Source organism: Phyllopteryx taeniolatus, chromosome 1 (genome assembly GCF_024500385.1).
Source record: "Phyllopteryx taeniolatus isolate TA_2022b chromosome 1, UOR_Ptae_1.2, whole genome shotgun sequence".
In the NCBI taxonomy this organism is placed as follows: Eukaryota; Metazoa; Chordata; class Actinopteri; order Syngnathiformes; family Syngnathidae; genus Phyllopteryx; species Phyllopteryx taeniolatus.
In genome coordinates, this window is record NC_084502.1 from 28,133,264 (window position 1) to 28,152,886 (window position 19,623).

Consider the following 19,623-nt stretch of genomic DNA (forward strand, 5'->3'; position numbering starts at 1 on the left):
AATTGTACATTGATGACATTGTCGCAATTAAAATTGTCATTTCTTCAATGCTGTCCCATGAAAAGATATGATTATTTTAAAAATGCGATGCATGTACTAACGTCTTTGACATACTGTAATATAAATAAAATTGTATTGAATAATTACTATTAATGACTTTATTATTGTGTTAGTGGGGTGATTCACAGCCACAGCTGTCTGTCGTGATAAATTATCCAATTTGACTTGGTTTATTTACCACATATAATTTGTCTTTGTCTCTGACATATGGTGACAGTAATCTCTGTATCCACTTTTGGACAATTTAGTTTTGTTAGTGTGCACTGACATTTTTCAAATTGAAAATACCGCATGTGCCTTGGGTGAATCATGGTTTGGAAACGGTGGACACGACGCATTTCGATTTACGAACATAATCCAACACGCCGTCACTTTTGGAGCATAACTCCGTCGTAAACTGAGGACCCCCATACGATTGACTCAGTTTTCGCTTTGCGTACATTACCATTTACTACCGCCAGATGTCACTGTTGTAATTGTGTAGCGTTTGACGGCGTCAACTCGGAAAGTTCACAGTCATGTGACTAAATGCTCCCGGAAGCAAACAGAAAAATTCAATGCGCTCTTCTAGACTGTCGACGCAGATGTATATAGTGTGCACTGGTCGGATTAGAATGTAATGAATTAGTCGTACTCCGTTGTTTGGGTTGACTGTCAAATAGCAGCCAAAATGTCAGGATTCAGCGCCGAGCTTATCGATTACCTGGAGGGGAGGATTACATTTGAGGAGTTTGACAGGAGGAGAGACGAGAGGAAAGCCAAGGTACGTTTGCTCCAATTTGGCTGCGTGCAAGCCAAATTAATAAACCTTACCACTGTTTGGGTGAAATTTGACCCGTTTTGACATTTGACGGCAATAAAATGCCATTACTTTTCCTAAAGTTACACAAAACGTACAACAAAGAATATATTTTAAAATGGCATTATTTTGTATAGGTGCAACAAAGTTTGTCTAAATAAATTTGACCCGTATCTACTAAAATTGATTTTAAATTCATTTTGTGTGTAATCAAGGAAAATTGTTTACATTTAGAAATTAGAGGCCTAAATTTGTGCATTATTATTTATTATTATTATTATTTTTAATGAGACAGTAGTAACTGTTCAATAGGAAGCTTGAAACCGTCCTGAGAACTGTCTGTGGTTCCTCCATATTTGCACTGACTCCCGCAGAAACATGAACCTGGTTAACCTGATCAAACACACACATTTATCATGAATTATTTTCTAAGGTAACATTAGACCATTGAAAAACAATGTGTGTGTTAGATATGCAAAAAATGCGCTGTGAAATGTGTGAAACACACATGACGTTTCTCATCAGTTTGTAAACAATGTAGAAATATTAAAGCTGTGGTTGTTAGATAATGTATATAAGGAAAAATTCAAATGATGTGAAAATATATTTACTGCAGTGCATACTTTAATAGCATGATACAATACCGTACATTTACTGCAAAGATGTATCACAGAAGCACTCCGCCATAAATGCAAAACATCGAAAATGGATATTGGTCATTTTGCACCCATGTAGCGCATTAGTGGGGTAATGAATCGAAAAAGGGTTATCCTAAAAAAATAAGAGAAAAAAAATAAGGATGTAATATTTAAAAAATGAAATGCAAATTGAGGAATTCCATCCATCCATTTTCTACACCGCTTATCCTCAATAGGGTCGCGGGTATGCTGCTATGCCCAACGAACTGCGGGCAGGAGGCCGGGTACACCCTGAACTGGTTGCCAGCCAATCGCAGGGCACATCTAAACAAACAAGCATTCACACTCACATTCACACCTACGGGCAATTTAGAGTCTTCAATTAACCTACCATGCATGTTTTTGGGATGTGGGAGGAAACCGGAGTACCCGGAGAAAACCCACGCAGGCACGGGGAGAACATGCAAACACCACACAGGCGAGGCCGGATTTGAACCCGGATCCTCATAACTCTGAGGCGGTTGTGCTAATCAGTTCTTCACCATGCTACCATCGAGGAATTCCTTGACTACTAAATACTGAATTTATTAAAGAAACACGGCCTTTGGACTCATGTTGTGCATTCTTGTGTTCAAGTGTTACACTATAGTAGCAATTCATTAATTCTTGTTTATCTCTTTCAGGAGGCTGGAGTGTCAGTTGAAAATGAGGAGGTGGCACGGCCTTCCACCTCTCCAACTAACCTGGCAAAAATTGGTAAATTGTAGAGCCACAGCTTTCTTTATGTGTGTCCTTTTAAGTAACAGTGATTCTCATAGTGTGGTACGTGGACTCGCTCCAGTCATACACAAAGAATCACAGAATTAAAAGTGCATAATATTGCAGTGGCTGAAAGTTTTTATTTTTTATTTTTAATCCAATACAGGACCTTTATGAAGTGCATTTCCGTTCCATTTTGCAATAGAATTGCATTTAAAGCTGGAGTGTGTAACTTTTTTTTTTTTTTAATGTGGCGCACCAAAAATGACATAGCAGAAATGATGTGTTTTACCTAGCAATGGCAGTAAGAAAAATAAATAAATCATAAAATAATTACTGCTAACGAAAACTATAATTGCCGCGAACGAACTCATGTCTTTTCGAGGCCCCCAAGCTGCCCAACAAGGTGCCTAATGTAAAATACATTAAGTTCAGCACCGTCCGAAGAATGCATGCACAAAACACGGCAATATGGAATTTACAACAATTACATATTCCAATGAATCCATCTTTTTTTCCTCACCAGCTGTCCTTCAAAACAGAATAAAAATATTGTAGGATCACATACAAGGGACATAAAATGCATAGCCTACACCAGTTGTCAGACTTAAAGCCCGGTGACCAGATCTGGCCCGCCACATAATTTTATGTGGCCCGCGAAAGCAAATCGTGTCTCAACTTCCGTGAGTCTTGCTACAATCTGTATCAGAATTTCAACCTGTCATATGTAATAAATAACAGCGCATTAGATATTGCAAGCATTTATTTTTTTGTTACCAAACCCCTTTATACAGTAATTTGGACAAGAGTTGAGCAAACCATCATCCTTGAAATGTGATTTCAAAACTGTTTATACATCAAGTTGTTGTGCATGTGTAATACTATGATGAGGCGAATAAACATAAATATGGTTCCACAGCCATTTTCTCGGATGGTTGAACAGAGTAGTTGTGTTACCTTGCCGGACAGACAATTCTGCTGCACTCTTTACATATGATTTGTTGTTTAACATAACTCAGATGATTTGTTGTTTAACATAAATCAGAATCATCTTTATTTTGCCAAGTATGTCCCAAAAACACACAAGGAATTTGTCTCTGGTAGTTGGAGCTGCTCTAGTACCACAAGAGACAGTCAATTGACAAAGACATTGAGGAAAAAAAGTCACTGAGCAATAAAGGGTTGCTCGTTATCTGGTAATGGCGGTACAATTTTATTTATTTATTTATTTATTAATTTTTGGGGACAATTGTGCAAAAAGATGCAGAGTCCTCTCGCACTTTGAATGACTAATATAGCAATAGTCCGGTGCAATGACCATTGTCCAAAGGGCGCCGAGACTTCAAGGAGTGTATGCAGTTTAAAGTGACTAGTAGTGCGATAATCTGGGACAATGTTGATTGTGCAAATGTTGCAGATACTCCTCAGTCAGTGTGCAAGTGGGGCAGATGCTACTCTGGCATGAGTGGCCAGTATTGGTCAACAACAGATATGCAAATAGTGCAGCGTGGCGAGCCTGAGCTGGTGACCAGGATGTGGAGGGTCCAAGAGGATTTTGCATGCTCTTGTCTTAGTTCTGGCAGCATGCAAGTCCTCAAGGATTGGTAGGGGGGTACCGACAATCTTTTCAGCGGTTTTGATTGTCCGTTGCAGTCGGAGTTTGACCTTTTTTGTAGCAGCACCAAACCAGACTGTGATGGAAGAACACAGGACTGATTCGATGACCGCTGTGTAGAACTGCCTCAACAGCTCCTGTGGCAGGCCGTGCTTCCTCAGAGGCCGCAGGAAGTACATCCTCTGCTGGGCCTTTTTGTGGACGGAGTTGATGTTGATCGCCCACTTCAGGTCCTGAGAGACTGTAATTCTCAGGAATTTGAAGGTCTCGACGGTTGACAGCTGGACAGCGTGAGGGGCAGCTGTGGCGAAGGATGCCTCCTGAAGTCCACAATCATCTCTACAGAAGGAAAGGAGTTCAGGGATGATGGTGTTGAAGGCAGAGCTGAAGTCCACGAACAGGATCCTCGCGTAGGTCCCCGCGGTGTCGAGATGTTCTAGGATAAAGTGCAGTCCCATGTTGACGGCATCATCCGCAGACCTGTTTGCTCGGTAGGCAAACTGCAGGGGGTCCAGCAGGGGGCCTGTGACACTCTTGAGGGGGCCCAGCACGAAACATTCAAAGGACTTCATGACCACAGATGTCAAGGCAACAGACTTGTAGTCATTTAGACCCGAGATTGTAGGTTTCTTGGGGACAGGAATGATGGAATCGAAAACATGTCAGACAATGGATGTTGATTCTTTCGAGGCACTCGCTCTTCACCATGATGCTCCTCATCTCCAATCTTTGCTGTACTTTTTTGTTGACGTGACCCGCTCTCATCAGTCCGCCGAGTGACTAAGGCTCCCTCTGCAGGGTGCACTTACTTATTTAGGCAGCTTAATGAAGCCATAGCCATGTGTTCGCCCCCAGGTGGTTGGATGACTACCGGTTGAGAAAGTGCTTATATACACCAGAGCCAGCATTTTAAATTTAAAATCACAGACGACCAGGATAATCGCGGCACTCGGCAGCCAAAATCTTGATCACAATTAAAATGCAATTAATTGTGCTACCGTCATTGGAAGTATTGTTAGTTTACTCTGGCTTTCTTGTCTCATTGTATTTGTCTCCGTGTCAGACCATTTGATTTAAAAGCCAAAGCCCAGCATTAACATACATTATTTCTTAAGAGATGAAACCTGTGTTGGGAATTCTGTTTGGACACAAAGGGAAATAAATGAATGCTACAATTAATCAATCAATCAATATAAGGCAGTATATGGATAGACGAAAAACATACCTGGTTAAAAAAGTGGAGTAGCATCTGTAAAAGGTCAGTTTTTAACTGGATGGATAGATGCTGTTAGTCCAAAATAAAACTAACACCAGTAAACAAACATCTTCAAACGTGCCTCTTGTTACCCTAATGAAAATCAGCCTCAAAATAGTATAAATAGTATGATAAGTGTGAAAGCCAACCACAGTCGTGCATCTGTTTAATCAAACTTTATTTTTGGTCAGGCAAGAATGGGCGTACACATTACATACATGAAATTAGATTGGCCCCCCACTAGTTACAAAAGGACTGTTGTAGTTGAAAGTTGACAACTCAAAGCACATTGTAAATGTTTGTTCTATCTTTAAGTGTCGTCTTAACCAACAGAGTTTGAATTTTTTCAGCACATAAAGGTAATTACTGTTGACGTTTTTCCCCCTCTCTCCTCCAAGAGGAAGGAGTCAGCCCTGGGGTTCAGCAAGCCTTCGCCTCGATGCTGGGCGAATCTACCGACCAGATATTGTCAGATGAGGATAATGACAGTTTGGGCTATGTTGACGACAAGAATGACGAGGATTTCGCTGTAGAAGAGGACGTAGAGGAAGAGGAAGAGGACGAGGACGATGAGAAGGAGGAAGAGTTGAAGTTGGAAGTGAAGGATAAGAAGCCGAAGAAGAGGAGGAGGAGGTATGACAGTGAAGACAAGGAAACTGAGGACATGACAGTCGGAGACGTGCTCGCACTGGAGATGGAGCTAAACCGTGAAAACAAGAAAATGATGAAGGTAAGTAGGGTTGCAAAATTCTGGGAATTTTCAAAGTTGAAAACTTTCAATTGGGAATTTGTGAGAATCATCGTGGAATATACCAAATTGAATACCGACTTTTAATAGTGAACAGAAATATAGTTCAGGAAATATAGTTTAGCATTATCCGGACTTAAACAACCAGATTTAGTTGACTATGAAGATCCTATTGCCTGAAAGGTTTTAGCAAAAATGCATAGGCGAGACTTGAGAAGCTTGTTAATTCTTTAACAAGTTGGGTCTAAGTCTGTAACGATACATGTATCGGAAATGAAAACACAGTACTCTAAGACTGTGATTTTCAACTGGCGGGTCAGGACCCAGAAGTGGTTACTTTCACAGGTATGCGTGAGAAACGTTATTACATTGGTTCAGCAACTTTCCTAAAAAGAAGAAAACTTTGCCAATATTAAATTTGTGGCTGTATTTTGGGTAGTTTTGATATTTCATTTTAGTACAGTGGAACCGCGATATAACAGACACCTATGCAACGGATGTAGGATAAAACGATGTGTCCAAAAACAGTTTCCATTTGTCACTTTAACTGCCGTTGTGGCGCAATGCAGGCAGAGAATGGGACAGACATATTTCTGGGTCACAAATACACGATATGATGAGATCCAATTCCATAAGACGTGCCTCCCGTGCATTTGTGATTTTATTTGTTCATTGCAAAATTATATATATATATATATACTGTATTTTAAATGTAACATTGTTATGATGACCCTGACTCTGACTCCTCCTCCTTGTATGCGTCCAGGAACGGCGCAACCGTAGTAAACTTCCCCGGGCCCTCAGAGGCTTGATGGGTGAGGCGAACATTCGCTACGCCAGAGGAGAGAAAGACGATGCCATCGCAATGTGTATGGAGATCATACGACAAGGTATGAAATGTTTTGGCGCCGTTGCGTTGTCTGTCATGATCGCATCATCGGCTCTCCTGGCCCTTGTAGCTCCACTGGCCTACGATCCGTTCTCCACACTGGCGATGATCTACGAGGACGAAGGCAACATGGACAAAGCTCTGCAATTCAGTCTGATCGCTGCCCACCTAAACCCCTCCGACTGCGAGGAGTGGATAAGGCTAGCTGAGATCTCCCTGGAGCAGGACAATGTCCGGCAAGCTCTCGTCTGCTACAACAAAGGTCTGCCTGGAATTTTTCCCTCTCTCTAGTCTCTCTTTCTCTTTGTGTTTTTTGCAATGCTAAGAGTCACTGTTTAGCAATGTTTGCACCAAGCAGTTCACTTTAGCCCACTACGCAATTTGTATCGGTAAACCCCGATGAGGCTTTGCTTGTTGAATGAGGAAAACTGTCACGACATCAATGAACTGACATCATCGCAGTATGACACAATGAAAGTGATTCCCATCCAATGTGCTGTGAGAGATCATCAGGTGTGCCACAAGATATTTCCTGTGGCATTAAATGTCTTGTCTTTGTAGTGTATTCAATTAAATATAGGTTGAACATGATTTGCAAATCATTGTATTCTGTTTTTATTTACGTTTAACACAACGTCCCAACTTCATTGGAATTGGGGTTGTGCATCCTCTGCTGGGCCTTTTTGAGGATGGCGTTGATGTTGATCGCCCACTTCAGGTCCTGAAAGACTGTAATTCCCAGGAACTTGAAGGTCTCGACGGTTGACACAGGGCAGTTGGACAGTGTGAGGGGCAGGTGTGGCGAAGGATGCCTCCTGAAGTCCACGATCATCTCTACAGTCTTGAGCGTGTTCAGCTCCAGGTTGTGTCGGCCGCACCACAGCTCCAGCCGCTCCGCTTCCTGTCGATATGCAGACTCGATGCACGAGTCGCTAATCCCACTTTGGTTGTCATACCGAGCTGTCTTGAAACCGGATCGGTTTCATAACCCAGTGCCAACACTGATCATAGCTTCAATATACAGTATACTTTTTGTGACATTTATTTTGGGTGTGCCATGAGATTTTTCTAATGTAAAATAATATGCCTTTTCTCAAAGGATGGGAGACAATGGTGGAATTAAAAGGAATTAAATTGCATTATTTTGGTGAAAATGGCTCTAACTTAACCACTCCAATACTGCAGCCGTCAAGTATGCTCCCACCAACGTCCGCTACCTGTGGGACCGCTGCAGCCTCCTCATGCGTCTCGGGGAGCACAAGCAGTGCATGGATGGCTACCGCCGAATCCTGTCTCTGTTGCCAATGGATGAGGCCGAGCACTTCATGCAGCTCTCCAAGGACATGGCTAAGTATAGAACTCGCCCTGACGTGCTCACATTGACAACAGCAGCCAGACAAACTGGAAAACAGTGTAGAACAAGAGTGACCAGACCACAGGCCCCCGTGTGTGTGTGTGTGTGTGTGTGTGTGTGTATGTATATATATATATATATATGTGTGTGTATATAAATGTGTATATATATATGTGTGTGTGTGTATTTTTTTTAATGTTGTTTTTTAGGATTGAATTAGAAATTCAAAATTATTTGGGGGAGATGATGTTGATGTTGGCGCGTAACGGTATGTGATAGCAGTATAAGCTATAATACCAACTTAAACTATTCTTTATTTGGTTTATTTGGGAATTTTTCTGTTTGTGCCCATGTGAAGAAAAAGTTAGTGTAGAAGTGTCGTGTAGAAGATGTTTGGAGTCGTCTTTGCGTGTGTGTGTGTGTGTTGCTCGTACGTCTGTGCTGCTTATACACATCTTCACTGCTTAGGAGTTATTATGAAAGTGGTGACCTGCCCTCAGCACTCGGTGTAATTGAGGAGGCTCTGGCACGACACCCTAACCTGGTCAGCGATGACATCATCAACATGGCCGCTGAGCTCTACATCACCAACCACCAATATGAAAAGGCTTTGCAGGTATACGGGTACACATTACAACAGCAGCAGATGCCTCGGCTTGGTCGTGAATGTACGCATATTCTTGTGTCCTCCTTCAGGTCTTGGTCAATTTTGTGGGTGTGGTTCTGGTCCAGGATGAAAGTCACTCAGACTCCACCGTTAACGATCAGAATTTGTCAGAGGAGACAAACGAGAATGAAGAGAAGAACGAGGAGGACAAGTCAACAACTACAGCAGAAATTACATCAGCGGGCAAATGTAAGCAACGTAAAATTGAAAGTTTCTGCTAGAAGCTCACGGATAGGAAAGCAGTGATATCATGTCATTGATCAAAAGTTCTATTACCTGAGCCAATCTTCCCAATAAGATACAGTTCAAGAATAGGATTTTGAGGGTATTGAAAAGCCATTTCACGTTTCCCTGGTCGCAAAGCCCATAGAGAGAGCCTTGAAAAATACACTGGAAGCAACTGAAGCTTTAAGCAACTCAATTAAGATGAAGTCGATGGCAAGTGTCCAAGCACAGAAATTCAGAAGAAAGTTACTTGTAAGGAAAGTTAGTTTTCCTAATGCCCAAAATATTCTCAAAGATCAGTGAAGCACAGAGCACTGATGATGTGTGGTTCTTCAGCTGAAATCAAGGATGTTCAGGTTCCAGACAACATCCCGGTGGACCTCAAGGCAAAGCTGATCGTCTGCCTTATCCATATGCGCATCTGTGCACCCCTGGAGGTAGCAGAGATTATTACATATGTATTACATATTTCAGGCAGTGGTGCATTTTGAGCCTTTTTTGTGTGGTTATATATCATGCCATATGGCAGGCCCAAGTGTCCTCTCTGATGGAGCAAAGTGCAGAGGAGATCGGTGATTTATACCTGGACGTGGGTGAGGCCTACCTGGAGATGGGAGAGTACCTGTCTGCTCTACCTTTGCTGTCTGCACTTGTCATATCTGAGAAATACAACCTGGCTGTCGTCTGGCTTAGGCACGCAGGTAGGTTCACAATTATCATCGTTTGGCAGAGATCTAATGAGCTTAAAAACAAATACTCTAAAAAAATGCTTTATGTCTTATGCTGTGTTTGAACCAGGGTTATATTAGTTTAGGATTTTCCATTATAGTTAATTTTGTTTTGACTTTTTCAAATTCAGTTAGTTTTAATTCCTTTTTACAGCAGGTTTGTTAGTCTAGATTAGTTTTTATTTTTTCAAAAATGCTTCATTTCATCTGGTTTTTATTAGTTTCAGTATTAGTTTTAGGTCTGTTTCATTCGGGATATTTGTCAAGTGTGATTCTGTAATAAAAAATGAACATTTACAAAAACATAATTAACCTTCTGAAGGATGAACAACCATCCACAAATAAAATACAGGTACTGTATAACAGTCCACAGAATTTGAAGTGCAATAAGTGCAGTGCAGAATACTGCTTCTAAGGTTAGATTAGATTCATCACAACGTACAGTAAAATGCGACACATGCTGGAGCATGGCCTTTTTGAAAATGTTTGTATTTTTAACCTAGAAAAAGACAACCAGCTAGTCGGTAGCTGTCTTAGCCGTTTCCATTAGTAACAAAAACAGCTTGGATGTAAAAGTTAGCTTCGCAGCAAAACTTGCAAGCCGTCAATACGACGGCGCTACCCGATGGCGTCACTTCTGGGCGACACACAGTAAGTACACACAGTATTCCCGAAGGACTGTTGAACCTTCCTTATCAACATTAAAAGCTCATGTATGAAATAAATTGACAAAGACGAAAACTGATGTTTTCGCTATAATTATAATTTGCTTTAGTTAGTTTTGCAAACGTAAAATGTTGTTTTAGTTAGTTTTTTTTTTACAAATTTCGATTGAATTTTTTATTTTTTATTTTAGTTTGTTATTTCGTTCTCTTTCGGTTTCAAGGAGGGTTTTAAAAATGGATAGCGAAGGGTATAATGTGGACCAGGAGATCATTCAATAGTTTGGGATCACCGACAGAAAAAGCCCTCTCCCCTCTGAGCTTCCACTTAGAATTTGTTACCTCCAGGAGCAGCTGATCAGCTGACCTGAGGCACCGGGCAGGTATGGAGGGATGGAGCAGCTCAGAGAGGTGAGGCGAAGTGAAACTATTTCAAGATTTGAAAACAAAAAAAGCTGAATTTTAAAATGAATTCTAAAGTGCGTAGGCAGCCAGTGGAGGGAGTCAGAATAGGAGTTATGTCTTATCTTGCGTGTTCTAGTTAAGAGGCAAGTGGCAGCATTTTTAACCAAATTTCTACATGTTATTATGGCAAGTGAATGTGTCCACTGAATTATAAGTGACAAGCCAAGTGTAACTCAATTGCAGAGTGTCTGAAGGCATTGGGTGAAATGAAAGCAGCGGCTGAAAGCTTCACAAAGGTGGTGGAGTTGGCGCCGCAGCACTTGGAGGCGCGGTTGTCCCTTGCCACCTTGCAGCAACACCTCGGTCGGCCGGAGTGTGCCCTCAAAGCTTTGGAGTCCATGTACGACAACGACACGCTTGCCCAAGACTCAACTGCCGCTCAAAAGGCATGTCATGTTTTTTTTTTTTTGTTGTTGACCTCTTTAATTAAAACGCAGACACTCACATCATGTGCATGTCAATGTCTGCAGGAGCTAAAGTTGCTCCTGCATCGGTCCACGCTGTTGAAAACGCAGGGCCTCATCCAGCACTACTTGGATGCTGTGATCACTATGATGTCAATGCTTCTCAAGGTTGCACCTTTATTTTCTCAAAGTTTTTCTCCCCTGTACAATTTAGCTCATACAAATAGGTGTGTGTTTCTACGTACATCCAAGGTGGCCATGCAGCGCGCCAAGGTGTGTGTGCGTTCTGTCATCATGTCAGGAGAGAAACATCTGCGCTTGGTGAAGGTTGAGAACATGCTGTCGGAAATTGCGGACCAGGAAGCGGCATATTTGGACATCACTTGTACGTATAGACTGTTTCGTAATCTCTGAATTTCCACCACGCCTATTTTTACATCAATTTAGCTTGTTGGAATCTAAATTACGGCCGGCGTTGTGTCTCCCTTGGAAGCAATTTACCTCCCATAAAGTTTTTTTGAATTGAAACTGCAAGCATTCAAAATAGGCGATAAAGAAGAAGGCTAAAATCATAATGCAAGCCATTTACCTGTTTTTTTTCTTTTCGATTACCTCGGTCAAATAATCAGTGTGGATTGAATGACTGAGTGTATCAGTGCTATTTTTTTCAGGTGTTGGAGGTGCCAACGTATACAGCTGGCTGATATTAGATGCTCAAAATTTCTGGTCTATAGATAGACTTTTCACGCTACTGTGAAAACAACAACAATGCCAATTACACTGGATGCTTTGTTGAGTTGTTCTAATTATCACCTTCAAGGATGCAGGCATAGGTTGGTGAATTTGTGTTCTTTGTTGGAGTGTGCAACTTCCTGTGATTAGAGTTATAGCAGGATAGGTTGGCATTTGTTTGTACATTAGTGATGTCAAACCAAGACTTATCCTAATCTGATGAAACAAATCGAAGTTCTTGTCCACGCGTTGGCTTGTTCAATGTTCTTCTTTGAGAATTTCCTTTGAGGCAAGGCAAGTTTATTTGTATAGCACTATTTGCACACAGTGCTAAATCCATGGTGCTTTACAGAGACAAATAAATAATAGTTCAAATTGATATTAAATGAAAAGATGACAATCAAGATTAAATCATAACAGAAAATCAGTACATATGAACAAAGCAGTAAAATGACAAAACACGGTTTATAAAGTTAAAATCACAAAATAAGAGGCAGATGGTGAAAAAATACATTGGTGCCTTGAGACCAGTTTACTTAACTCTGTGACCAGGCTTATAACTCAAAACATTCGTACCTGAACTCATCTTTCCTCATTAAAATGAATGTTAATGCCATTATTCCCTTCCAACCTCTCCCCCAAAAGTGTTTATAATAAAAATAGCACAAATACTGTACTTTATAAAAACATGAAAACATTTTATAAAATGTAAACATACAAACAGGCATAAACTTTATAAAAACATGTAACGACTTAATTAAATGCAATGTAAAGATTTTTTTTTTGGACACTTCTTGCTTCAATTCAATGGACACTGTGCTGCACATTCCAGTGTGCATGCCTTGGCCACCGAGGGGCAGTATACTCTTGGTAATACCACATCAATTCTCAATGGGGTTTAGATCCGGCGAGTTGGCTGGCCTGTCAAGGACTGTGATGGCATGGGCATCAAACCAGGTTTTGGTGCTTCTGGCGGTATCGGCAGGGGCCAGGTCCTGCTGGAAGATTAAATCTGCATCTCCATACAGATCCTCAGCAGAAGGAATCATGAAGTCATCTAAAACATTCTGGTGGACTGTTGCGGTGACCTTGGATTTAAGAAAGCAGAGTTTACCAACACCGGCACTGGAAATTGCACCCAAGTCATGACTGACTGTGGATATTTCACATTGGACCTCAAGCCGCTTGGGTTCTGCTCTTCACCAGTCTTCCTCCAAGCCCTTGGATCTTGATTCCCGAATGAAGGACCTTGGACCACTGGCCAACAGTACAGTCCTTCTTCTCCTTGGCTCAGTTGAGATGCTTCCTACATTGGCTCAGGCTCAGAAGTGTCTTGACCCGAGGAACCTGACAGTTGTAGCCCATCTCCTGGATGTGTCTGAATGTGGTGGTTTTTGAAGCTATGACTCCTGCCTCGTTCCACTCTTTCGGGATCTCTGCTAGATTCTTGAATCTTCTCTGTTTGATAATCAGCTGAAGCCCACGGTCATCTCTTTTGCTGGTGCATCTTCTCCTGCCACATTTTGTCCTTCCACTGATAATACTTGGACACAGCACTCTGTGAACAGCCAGCCTCCTTCTCTATGAACTTTTGTGGCTTACCCATTCAATGATTGTCTTCTGGCCAGTTGTCAAGTCTGCAGTCTTCCCCATATTGAACCCAACTGAGACAATTGAACCAAACTGAAGCAATTTAATGACACCTGGGGAAAACTGTGCAGGTCCTTTGAGTTTAGTAGATGATTAGTTTGTAACATTTATGGCCTGCAAAATTTGGGCTGATTTCTTCACAGTATTCTAATTTTTTGAATTCCTGGTTTTGTGGGTTTTATGAGCTGGAAGCCCAAATATGTAAAAATAAACAAATGCTTGAAATTGTTTAAATTGTGGGCCCTGACTCTGTAATCTGTGAAAGTTTAACTTTTTGAATAGATTTATGGAAATAAATAAAACTTGTCCATGATATTCAAGTTTTTTTGGAAAGGGTCTGTATATACAGTCTCCTCCGAAAGTACTGGAACGGCAAGGTCAATTCCTTTGTTTTTGTTGTATACTTGAAGACATTTGGGTTTTCTGATCAAAAGATGAATATGAAAGAAAAGTTCAGAATTTCAGCTTTTATTTCATGGTATTTCCATCTGGATGTGTTAAACAGATCAGGACAGAGCACCTTTTGTTTGAAACCACCCACTTTTCAAGTGTGCAAAGGTATTGGAATAGACATTATTAAATTAACTTAAAGTGAATCACATTTAATATTTGGTGACATAACCGTTACTTGCAATAACTGCATCAAGCCTGCGACCCATTGACGTCACATTTCAAGTGAGCAAAAATATTTGAACATGTGACTGATGGGTGTTTCTAATTGCTCAGGTGTTGCCTTTTAGATTGATTGCTTAAACATTAGATAGTGATTGTTTTTGGCTTTGGGTTTCACCTGTGAAAACTGCATTTGCTGTTAAGCAAACATGAAGACCAGCGAGCTGTCTATGGCAGAAAAGCAAACTGATTTTACCACTCTTATTCAAGCAGTCAATTCCATGCTCCGCTGCAGCACTTCTTTCCAGCAGTGTCCGGACGGCATGCAGAGCCCATGTGATCACAACAGCACAAGGTTCTACGACGTTAGCACCTTGCTAAGGTGCGAACATAGTAGCAAAGCGTAAGAGTGAATGTTGCTTGCTTAAAGTCGTGTATTGACACTTCAGTTGACATTCACTGTAAAACTAAACTCATATAGCAAAGTAATTACACATATTGAATGTTGAAATATATCACAGACTTCATTTCTCTAACTCTACTCTCTTGCATATATTCTTCAAACTCTGTGAAAAACCAGTTATAATAACGATTTTCGATCATGATTTCTACTTTCTTTGTTACTGCAAGTATCTCATTGCGTGTCACACTGCCCCTCTTGGGCCAAGACGTGCGCAGCAGGAACAGCAATTTTCAATCAAAGTAAACCATAGTTGAATCAAGAAGTTCAAGTGTATTGCCACACTTGTGGAGAAAGCAAATCTTCCCATTATATACTGCCAGTAAAATAAATAAATAACTGAATTGAACTTTAATTTTTATTTTGCACTTTAAATATATAATTTGTATTTCTTATGTATTGAGATTATTTTTCATGGTTTTCAAATATGTTTTTTATTTGATCTGTTCAAATGTACAATATGCTTATGTTTAAGTTAAGCAGTCGTTATGTTGCAATTCTTCTTTGGCATTGTTTGTTAGGCTAAGTGGACTTGAGTGGCTGTAAACATCTTGAAGGCTCTTTTTTTAAAGAATTGTTCAAGTTCCAAACCTGCTTTTTGTTGTAAAATGAGTTAAGTACACTGCCACCATACAGCGCTTGTATCCAAAATTTATTTTTGCAATTAAAAATAAAAAAAATCGTAGAGCGACAGCTTGTATTTCCAATTGTCTGTTTACTTGGTTAAATATATTGTTAGTGAAAAACTCGTAATTCAGATCACTCGGATCTCAAGGCACCGCTGTAATATTTTTGCTTTGTGAAATGGCAGCAGTGAACAATAAAGCTTTCAGGCCAGATTTAAATGTACCGACAGTTTGAGAAGCTCTCAGGTATTCAGTAAGTTTGTTCCACAGTTGAGCAGTATTGAAACAGAATGCTGCTTCACTGAGGGAGTCTGGAACTCTCATAGGGAACTAAAAGGTCTTACATATATTTAGGTCCAAGACCATTCAAAGCGATTCTCGGTTGTAACCTCAGAACATGTCTGCCATATCTCAATGCCTGTCATTTTTTCTATGCCTGCATTAGGTAAAACCAAAGTCCTGTCTAAAGAGGACTGGTGGCAACTGCTGCTGAGCTGCGTGCTCACACTGTGCGACGTGCAACGCTACGAAGAAGCAGAGCTAATGGTCGATTCCGCAATGGAGTTCTACTCCTTCTATGACATCAAGCCCAGGAGGAAGGAGCTGGAGTTCCTCGGGCTCTCGGCCAGCATCCTGGACCGCGACCACCACAAGGCCTACAACTACATCAGGTATGAGAAGTTAGTCGTATCATCTCTGTTTCACTTTTCTCATTTTTGGTTCTTCCTTTCCAACAGATTGATGCTGATGGACAATGTGGATCAGCCCCAGCTTTGGAATATTTTTAACCAAGTAAACAGACACGACCCTTTGTATAAATGTACTTTAAACATACAATACAGTGATTCCCAAACATTGTGTCACGGCACACATTAGCCTGTCGTGAGAAATCTTGAAAATTTATCCAATTTCACTTTAAGGGGGGTTTAATACAACCCCAATTCCAATGAAGTTGGGACATTGTGTTAAACAGAAATAAAAACAGAATACAATGATTTGCAAATCATGTTCAACATATATTTAATTGAATACACTACAAAGACAAGATATTTAATGTTCAAACTGATAAACTTTATTGTTTATCAGTTCCAAAAAAGCTGGGACAGATGGCAAAAAAGACTGAGAAAGTTGAGGAATGTTCATCAAACACCTTTTTGGAACATCACACAGGTGAACAGGCTAATTGGGAACAGGTGTGTGCCATGATTGGGTATGAAAGGAGCTTCCCTGAATTGCTCAGTCATTCACAAGCCAAGATGGGGCGAGGTTCACCTCTTTGTGAACAAGTGCGTGAGAAAATAGTCGAACAGTTTAAGGACAATGTTGCGCAACATACAATTGCAAGGAATTTAGGGATTTCATCAACTACGGTCCATAATATCATCAAAAGGTTCAGAGAATCTTGAGAAATCACTGCATGTAAGCATGGACGCAAAGTTCAAAAGCCAGCATCTGTGATGGTATGGGGCTGTGTTAGTGCCAATGGCATGGGTAACGTACACATCTGTGAAGGCACCATTAATGCTGAAAGGTACATACAGGTTTTGGAGAAACATATGCTGCCATCCAAATAACGTCTTTTTCATGGACGCCTCTGCTTATTTCAGCAAGACAATGCCAAACCACATTCTGCACGTGTTACAGCAGCGTGGCTTTGTAGTAAAGAGTGCGGGTACTAGACTGGCCTGCCTGCAGTCCAGACCTGTCTCCCATTGAAAATGTGTGGCGCATGATGAAGCGTAACATACTACAACGGAGACCCCGGACTGTTGAACAGCTGAAGCTCTACATCAAGCAAGAACGGGAAAGAATTCCACCTACAAAGCTTCAACAATTAGTGTCCTCAGTTCCCAAACGTTTATTGAATGTTGTTAAAAAAAAAAAGGTGATGTAACACAGTGGTAAACATGACCCTGTCCCAGCTTTTTTGGAACATGTTGCAGCCATAAAATTCTAAGTTAATAATTATTTCCTAAAAACAATAAGGTTTATCAGTTTAAACATTAAATATCTTGTCTTTGTAGTGTATTCAATTAAATATAGGTTGAACATGATTTGCAAATCATTGTATTCTGTTTTGATTTGTTTAACACAACGTCCCAACTTCATTGGAATTGTGGGTTGTACAAGAAACTACCGCGCCCGAGGAAAAAACAACCAATCAAAGACAGAAGGTGTGACTTAAGAGGTGTCAGTAATTTTTCATAATTTTATTGGCACACATCGCAGGCATACCCTATCCCTGTGGCACTGCAAAAAATAAAACCTCGAACAGATAACATTTAGTGTTACAGCAACACTCAATTACGAATCAAGTGCTTTTCTGGGGTAAGTAGGCAACAGGCCGCGGAGGTGTCCCTGCGAGTGCTCGACAAATGATTGACACCTATTAACTCACACCTTCTGTCTCTGTTTTCTGGTTGTTTTTCATCGAATGATTTATTGTACAGTGGAGACCCCCCCCCCCCCCCATATTTGGAGTTGGGCGTTTACGAATAGGTGAATTCAAGAATGTTTTTTAACCTATCCCCATTATTCAAGGGAACACCCCCGCTTAATCACTTTTTATTATTATTATTATATATATATATTTTTTTTTTATACCCTTTCCACCCACTTTCACTTTTCATTTTTTTCAAAATTTTATACATTTTTGGTATATTCACTGTCGGGCTCGGTTCCTATCCCCCGCAAATAGGAGCGGTCCACTGTTTGTCAAATTAAAAGATGGGCCTGATTTTTTTTCCACAGATCATGTTTATCATGTACTACTGTCAAGTCATAATGACTGTTTCAACAAATATGACAGTGATTTTTTAAAGCCTTTAATTAGTCCAAAAAATATTTATTTACTTCAAATAATGTATCTTTCTTCATCCCTTTATGCCAGCAACATATAGTGACCGGCAACAAGTTGAACACAATTAAATGTTCTTCCACTAAATGGCAGAAGGTACAATTAACCTGTCTCCACCTGATGTTATTCATACAACAGAACAATAGCTTTGTGTTCAACAGGCCCACATTTCACACTGGGTAAGTACATTTGTGAGTCAATTGAGACAAGATCACTAGTTTAAGTATATTTGCTGTACTTTTTGTGACAGTTTTGTTTGATGGTGTGCCGTGACACTTCGAATGTAAAATATGTACCTTGGCTCAATAAAGGTTGGGAATTACTGATATATATACACAGGTACAGCGGGACACTCACGCCTGTGTTCCCTTTAGCTGACGACATCCTCCCACCACCAACGTCATCATCGCTTCTGTCTGCGTCTGCTCTTGAAACATCCCGACAACCGTGCCCTGTGTGTCCTCTGCGGACACAATGCCATGGTCTCAGGCAGCTTTAAACACGCCCTGGGTACCACACACCAACTGTGATTAACTCTCATCCAAATACAAATGGACTGAGCTGCACATGACATCGGCTTGTTTGTCTCCAGGTCAGTACGTTCAGGCCTTCCAGTCTCAGCCTGACGATGCACTCCTTAACCTGTTTGTGGGCCTCACCTTTTTCCACATGGCATCCCAAAAATTTGTGGCTAAGAGGCACACATTGATTGTTCAGGTATGCTGTGTTTGGGTGCATCTGTGCTTTTGACGACTTGTCTTCTTGTGTGGTTTTCTGAAAAATTCTGTGGTTTTTTTTCTTCTAGGGTTTCGCCTTCCTGCGGTGGTACGTGGAACTGCGTGGGGAGTGTCAGGAAAGCATGTATAATTTGGGTAGAGCATTGCACCAGATTGGCCTTACACATTTAGCCATTCATTACTACCAGAAGACTCTTCTACTACCTGTACAGAAACTAGAGGTACTTTTGACCATTTCCTGCTTAGCAGCATTTACAAAGTACAAAAGTTACCCTTGGCAACTTTGTTCTGGGCAGTGGGAGCACAGAGTTCCTTTGAATGGACCTCCTCTACAATGCATTCTAACAAGAACGCTCCTCCACCCACACCAACAGGGTATCCCTGATGACCAAGTGGATCTGAGGAGGGAGGCGGCCTTCAATCTTTCCCTCATCTACCAGGCCAGTGGCAATGTTGAGATGGCCCACCAGCTCATCAACACACACTGCGTCATCTGACAATGGGCCAGGACTGGAACTAGAAGGACGATGTCTAGGATTCATATCAGCAGTTAAATTAGCAGGTGAATTATCACCTGTAACTTGAATTATTATCATGTAGAAATATCATGTTTGTTTTTTACACGTAAACATTTCAAATATAAAAGTTTCATATATTTAATAAAAGGCTCAATACTGCTTA

General features: G+C 40.8%; 1 protein-coding gene across 4 annotated transcripts; it reads left to right on the forward strand.

The window, feature by feature from the left end:
* Window positions 1–594: 594 nt before the first annotated feature.
* On the forward strand, window positions 595–19,623 carry gtf3c3 (general transcription factor IIIC, polypeptide 3). 4 transcript variants are annotated; one of them, XM_061785589.1, is made up of 19 exons: window positions 596–823; window positions 2,181–2,253; window positions 5,525–5,856; window positions 6,641–6,764; window positions 6,834–7,025; window positions 7,949–8,114; window positions 8,586–8,733; window positions 8,814–8,973; window positions 9,346–9,446; window positions 9,539–9,710; window positions 11,048–11,250; window positions 11,335–11,436; window positions 11,521–11,653; window positions 15,794–16,019; window positions 16,086–16,140; window positions 18,580–18,715; window positions 18,798–18,922; window positions 19,011–19,163; window positions 19,239–19,623. In XM_061785589.1, exons 1-19 carry the CDS (start codon window positions 731–733, stop codon window positions 19,437–19,439), a joined length of 2,895 nt encoding a protein of 964 aa, XP_061641573.1. In that variant the 5' UTR covers window positions 596–730; the 3' UTR covers window positions 19,440–19,623. The 4 variants fall into 4 exon arrangements, with proteins under 4 accessions (XP_061641600.1, XP_061641590.1, XP_061641573.1 ...); XM_061785597.1 differs by having other exon boundaries at window positions 19,317–19,623; XM_061785616.1 differs by lacking the exons at window positions 18,798–18,922; window positions 19,011–19,163; window positions 19,239–19,623 and having other exon boundaries at window positions 595–823; window positions 18,545–18,663.

What these genes read in the sequence shown, in the direction of transcription:
- gtf3c3 (XM_061785589.1), top strand. Translation starts at nt 731, where the DNA reads ATGTCAGGATTCAGCGCCGAGCTTATCGATTACCTGGAGGGGAGGATT. An exon ending in GAGACGAGAGGAAAGCCAAG is followed by an intron (nt 824 to 2,180) that starts GTACGTTTGCTC and finishes TATCTCTTTCAG; the next exon opens with GAGGCTGGAGTGTCAGTTGA. An exon ending in CTCTCCAAGGACATGGCTAA is followed by an intron (nt 8,115 to 8,585) that starts GTATAGAACTCG and finishes TTCACTGCTTAG; the next exon opens with GAGTTATTATGAAAGTGGTG.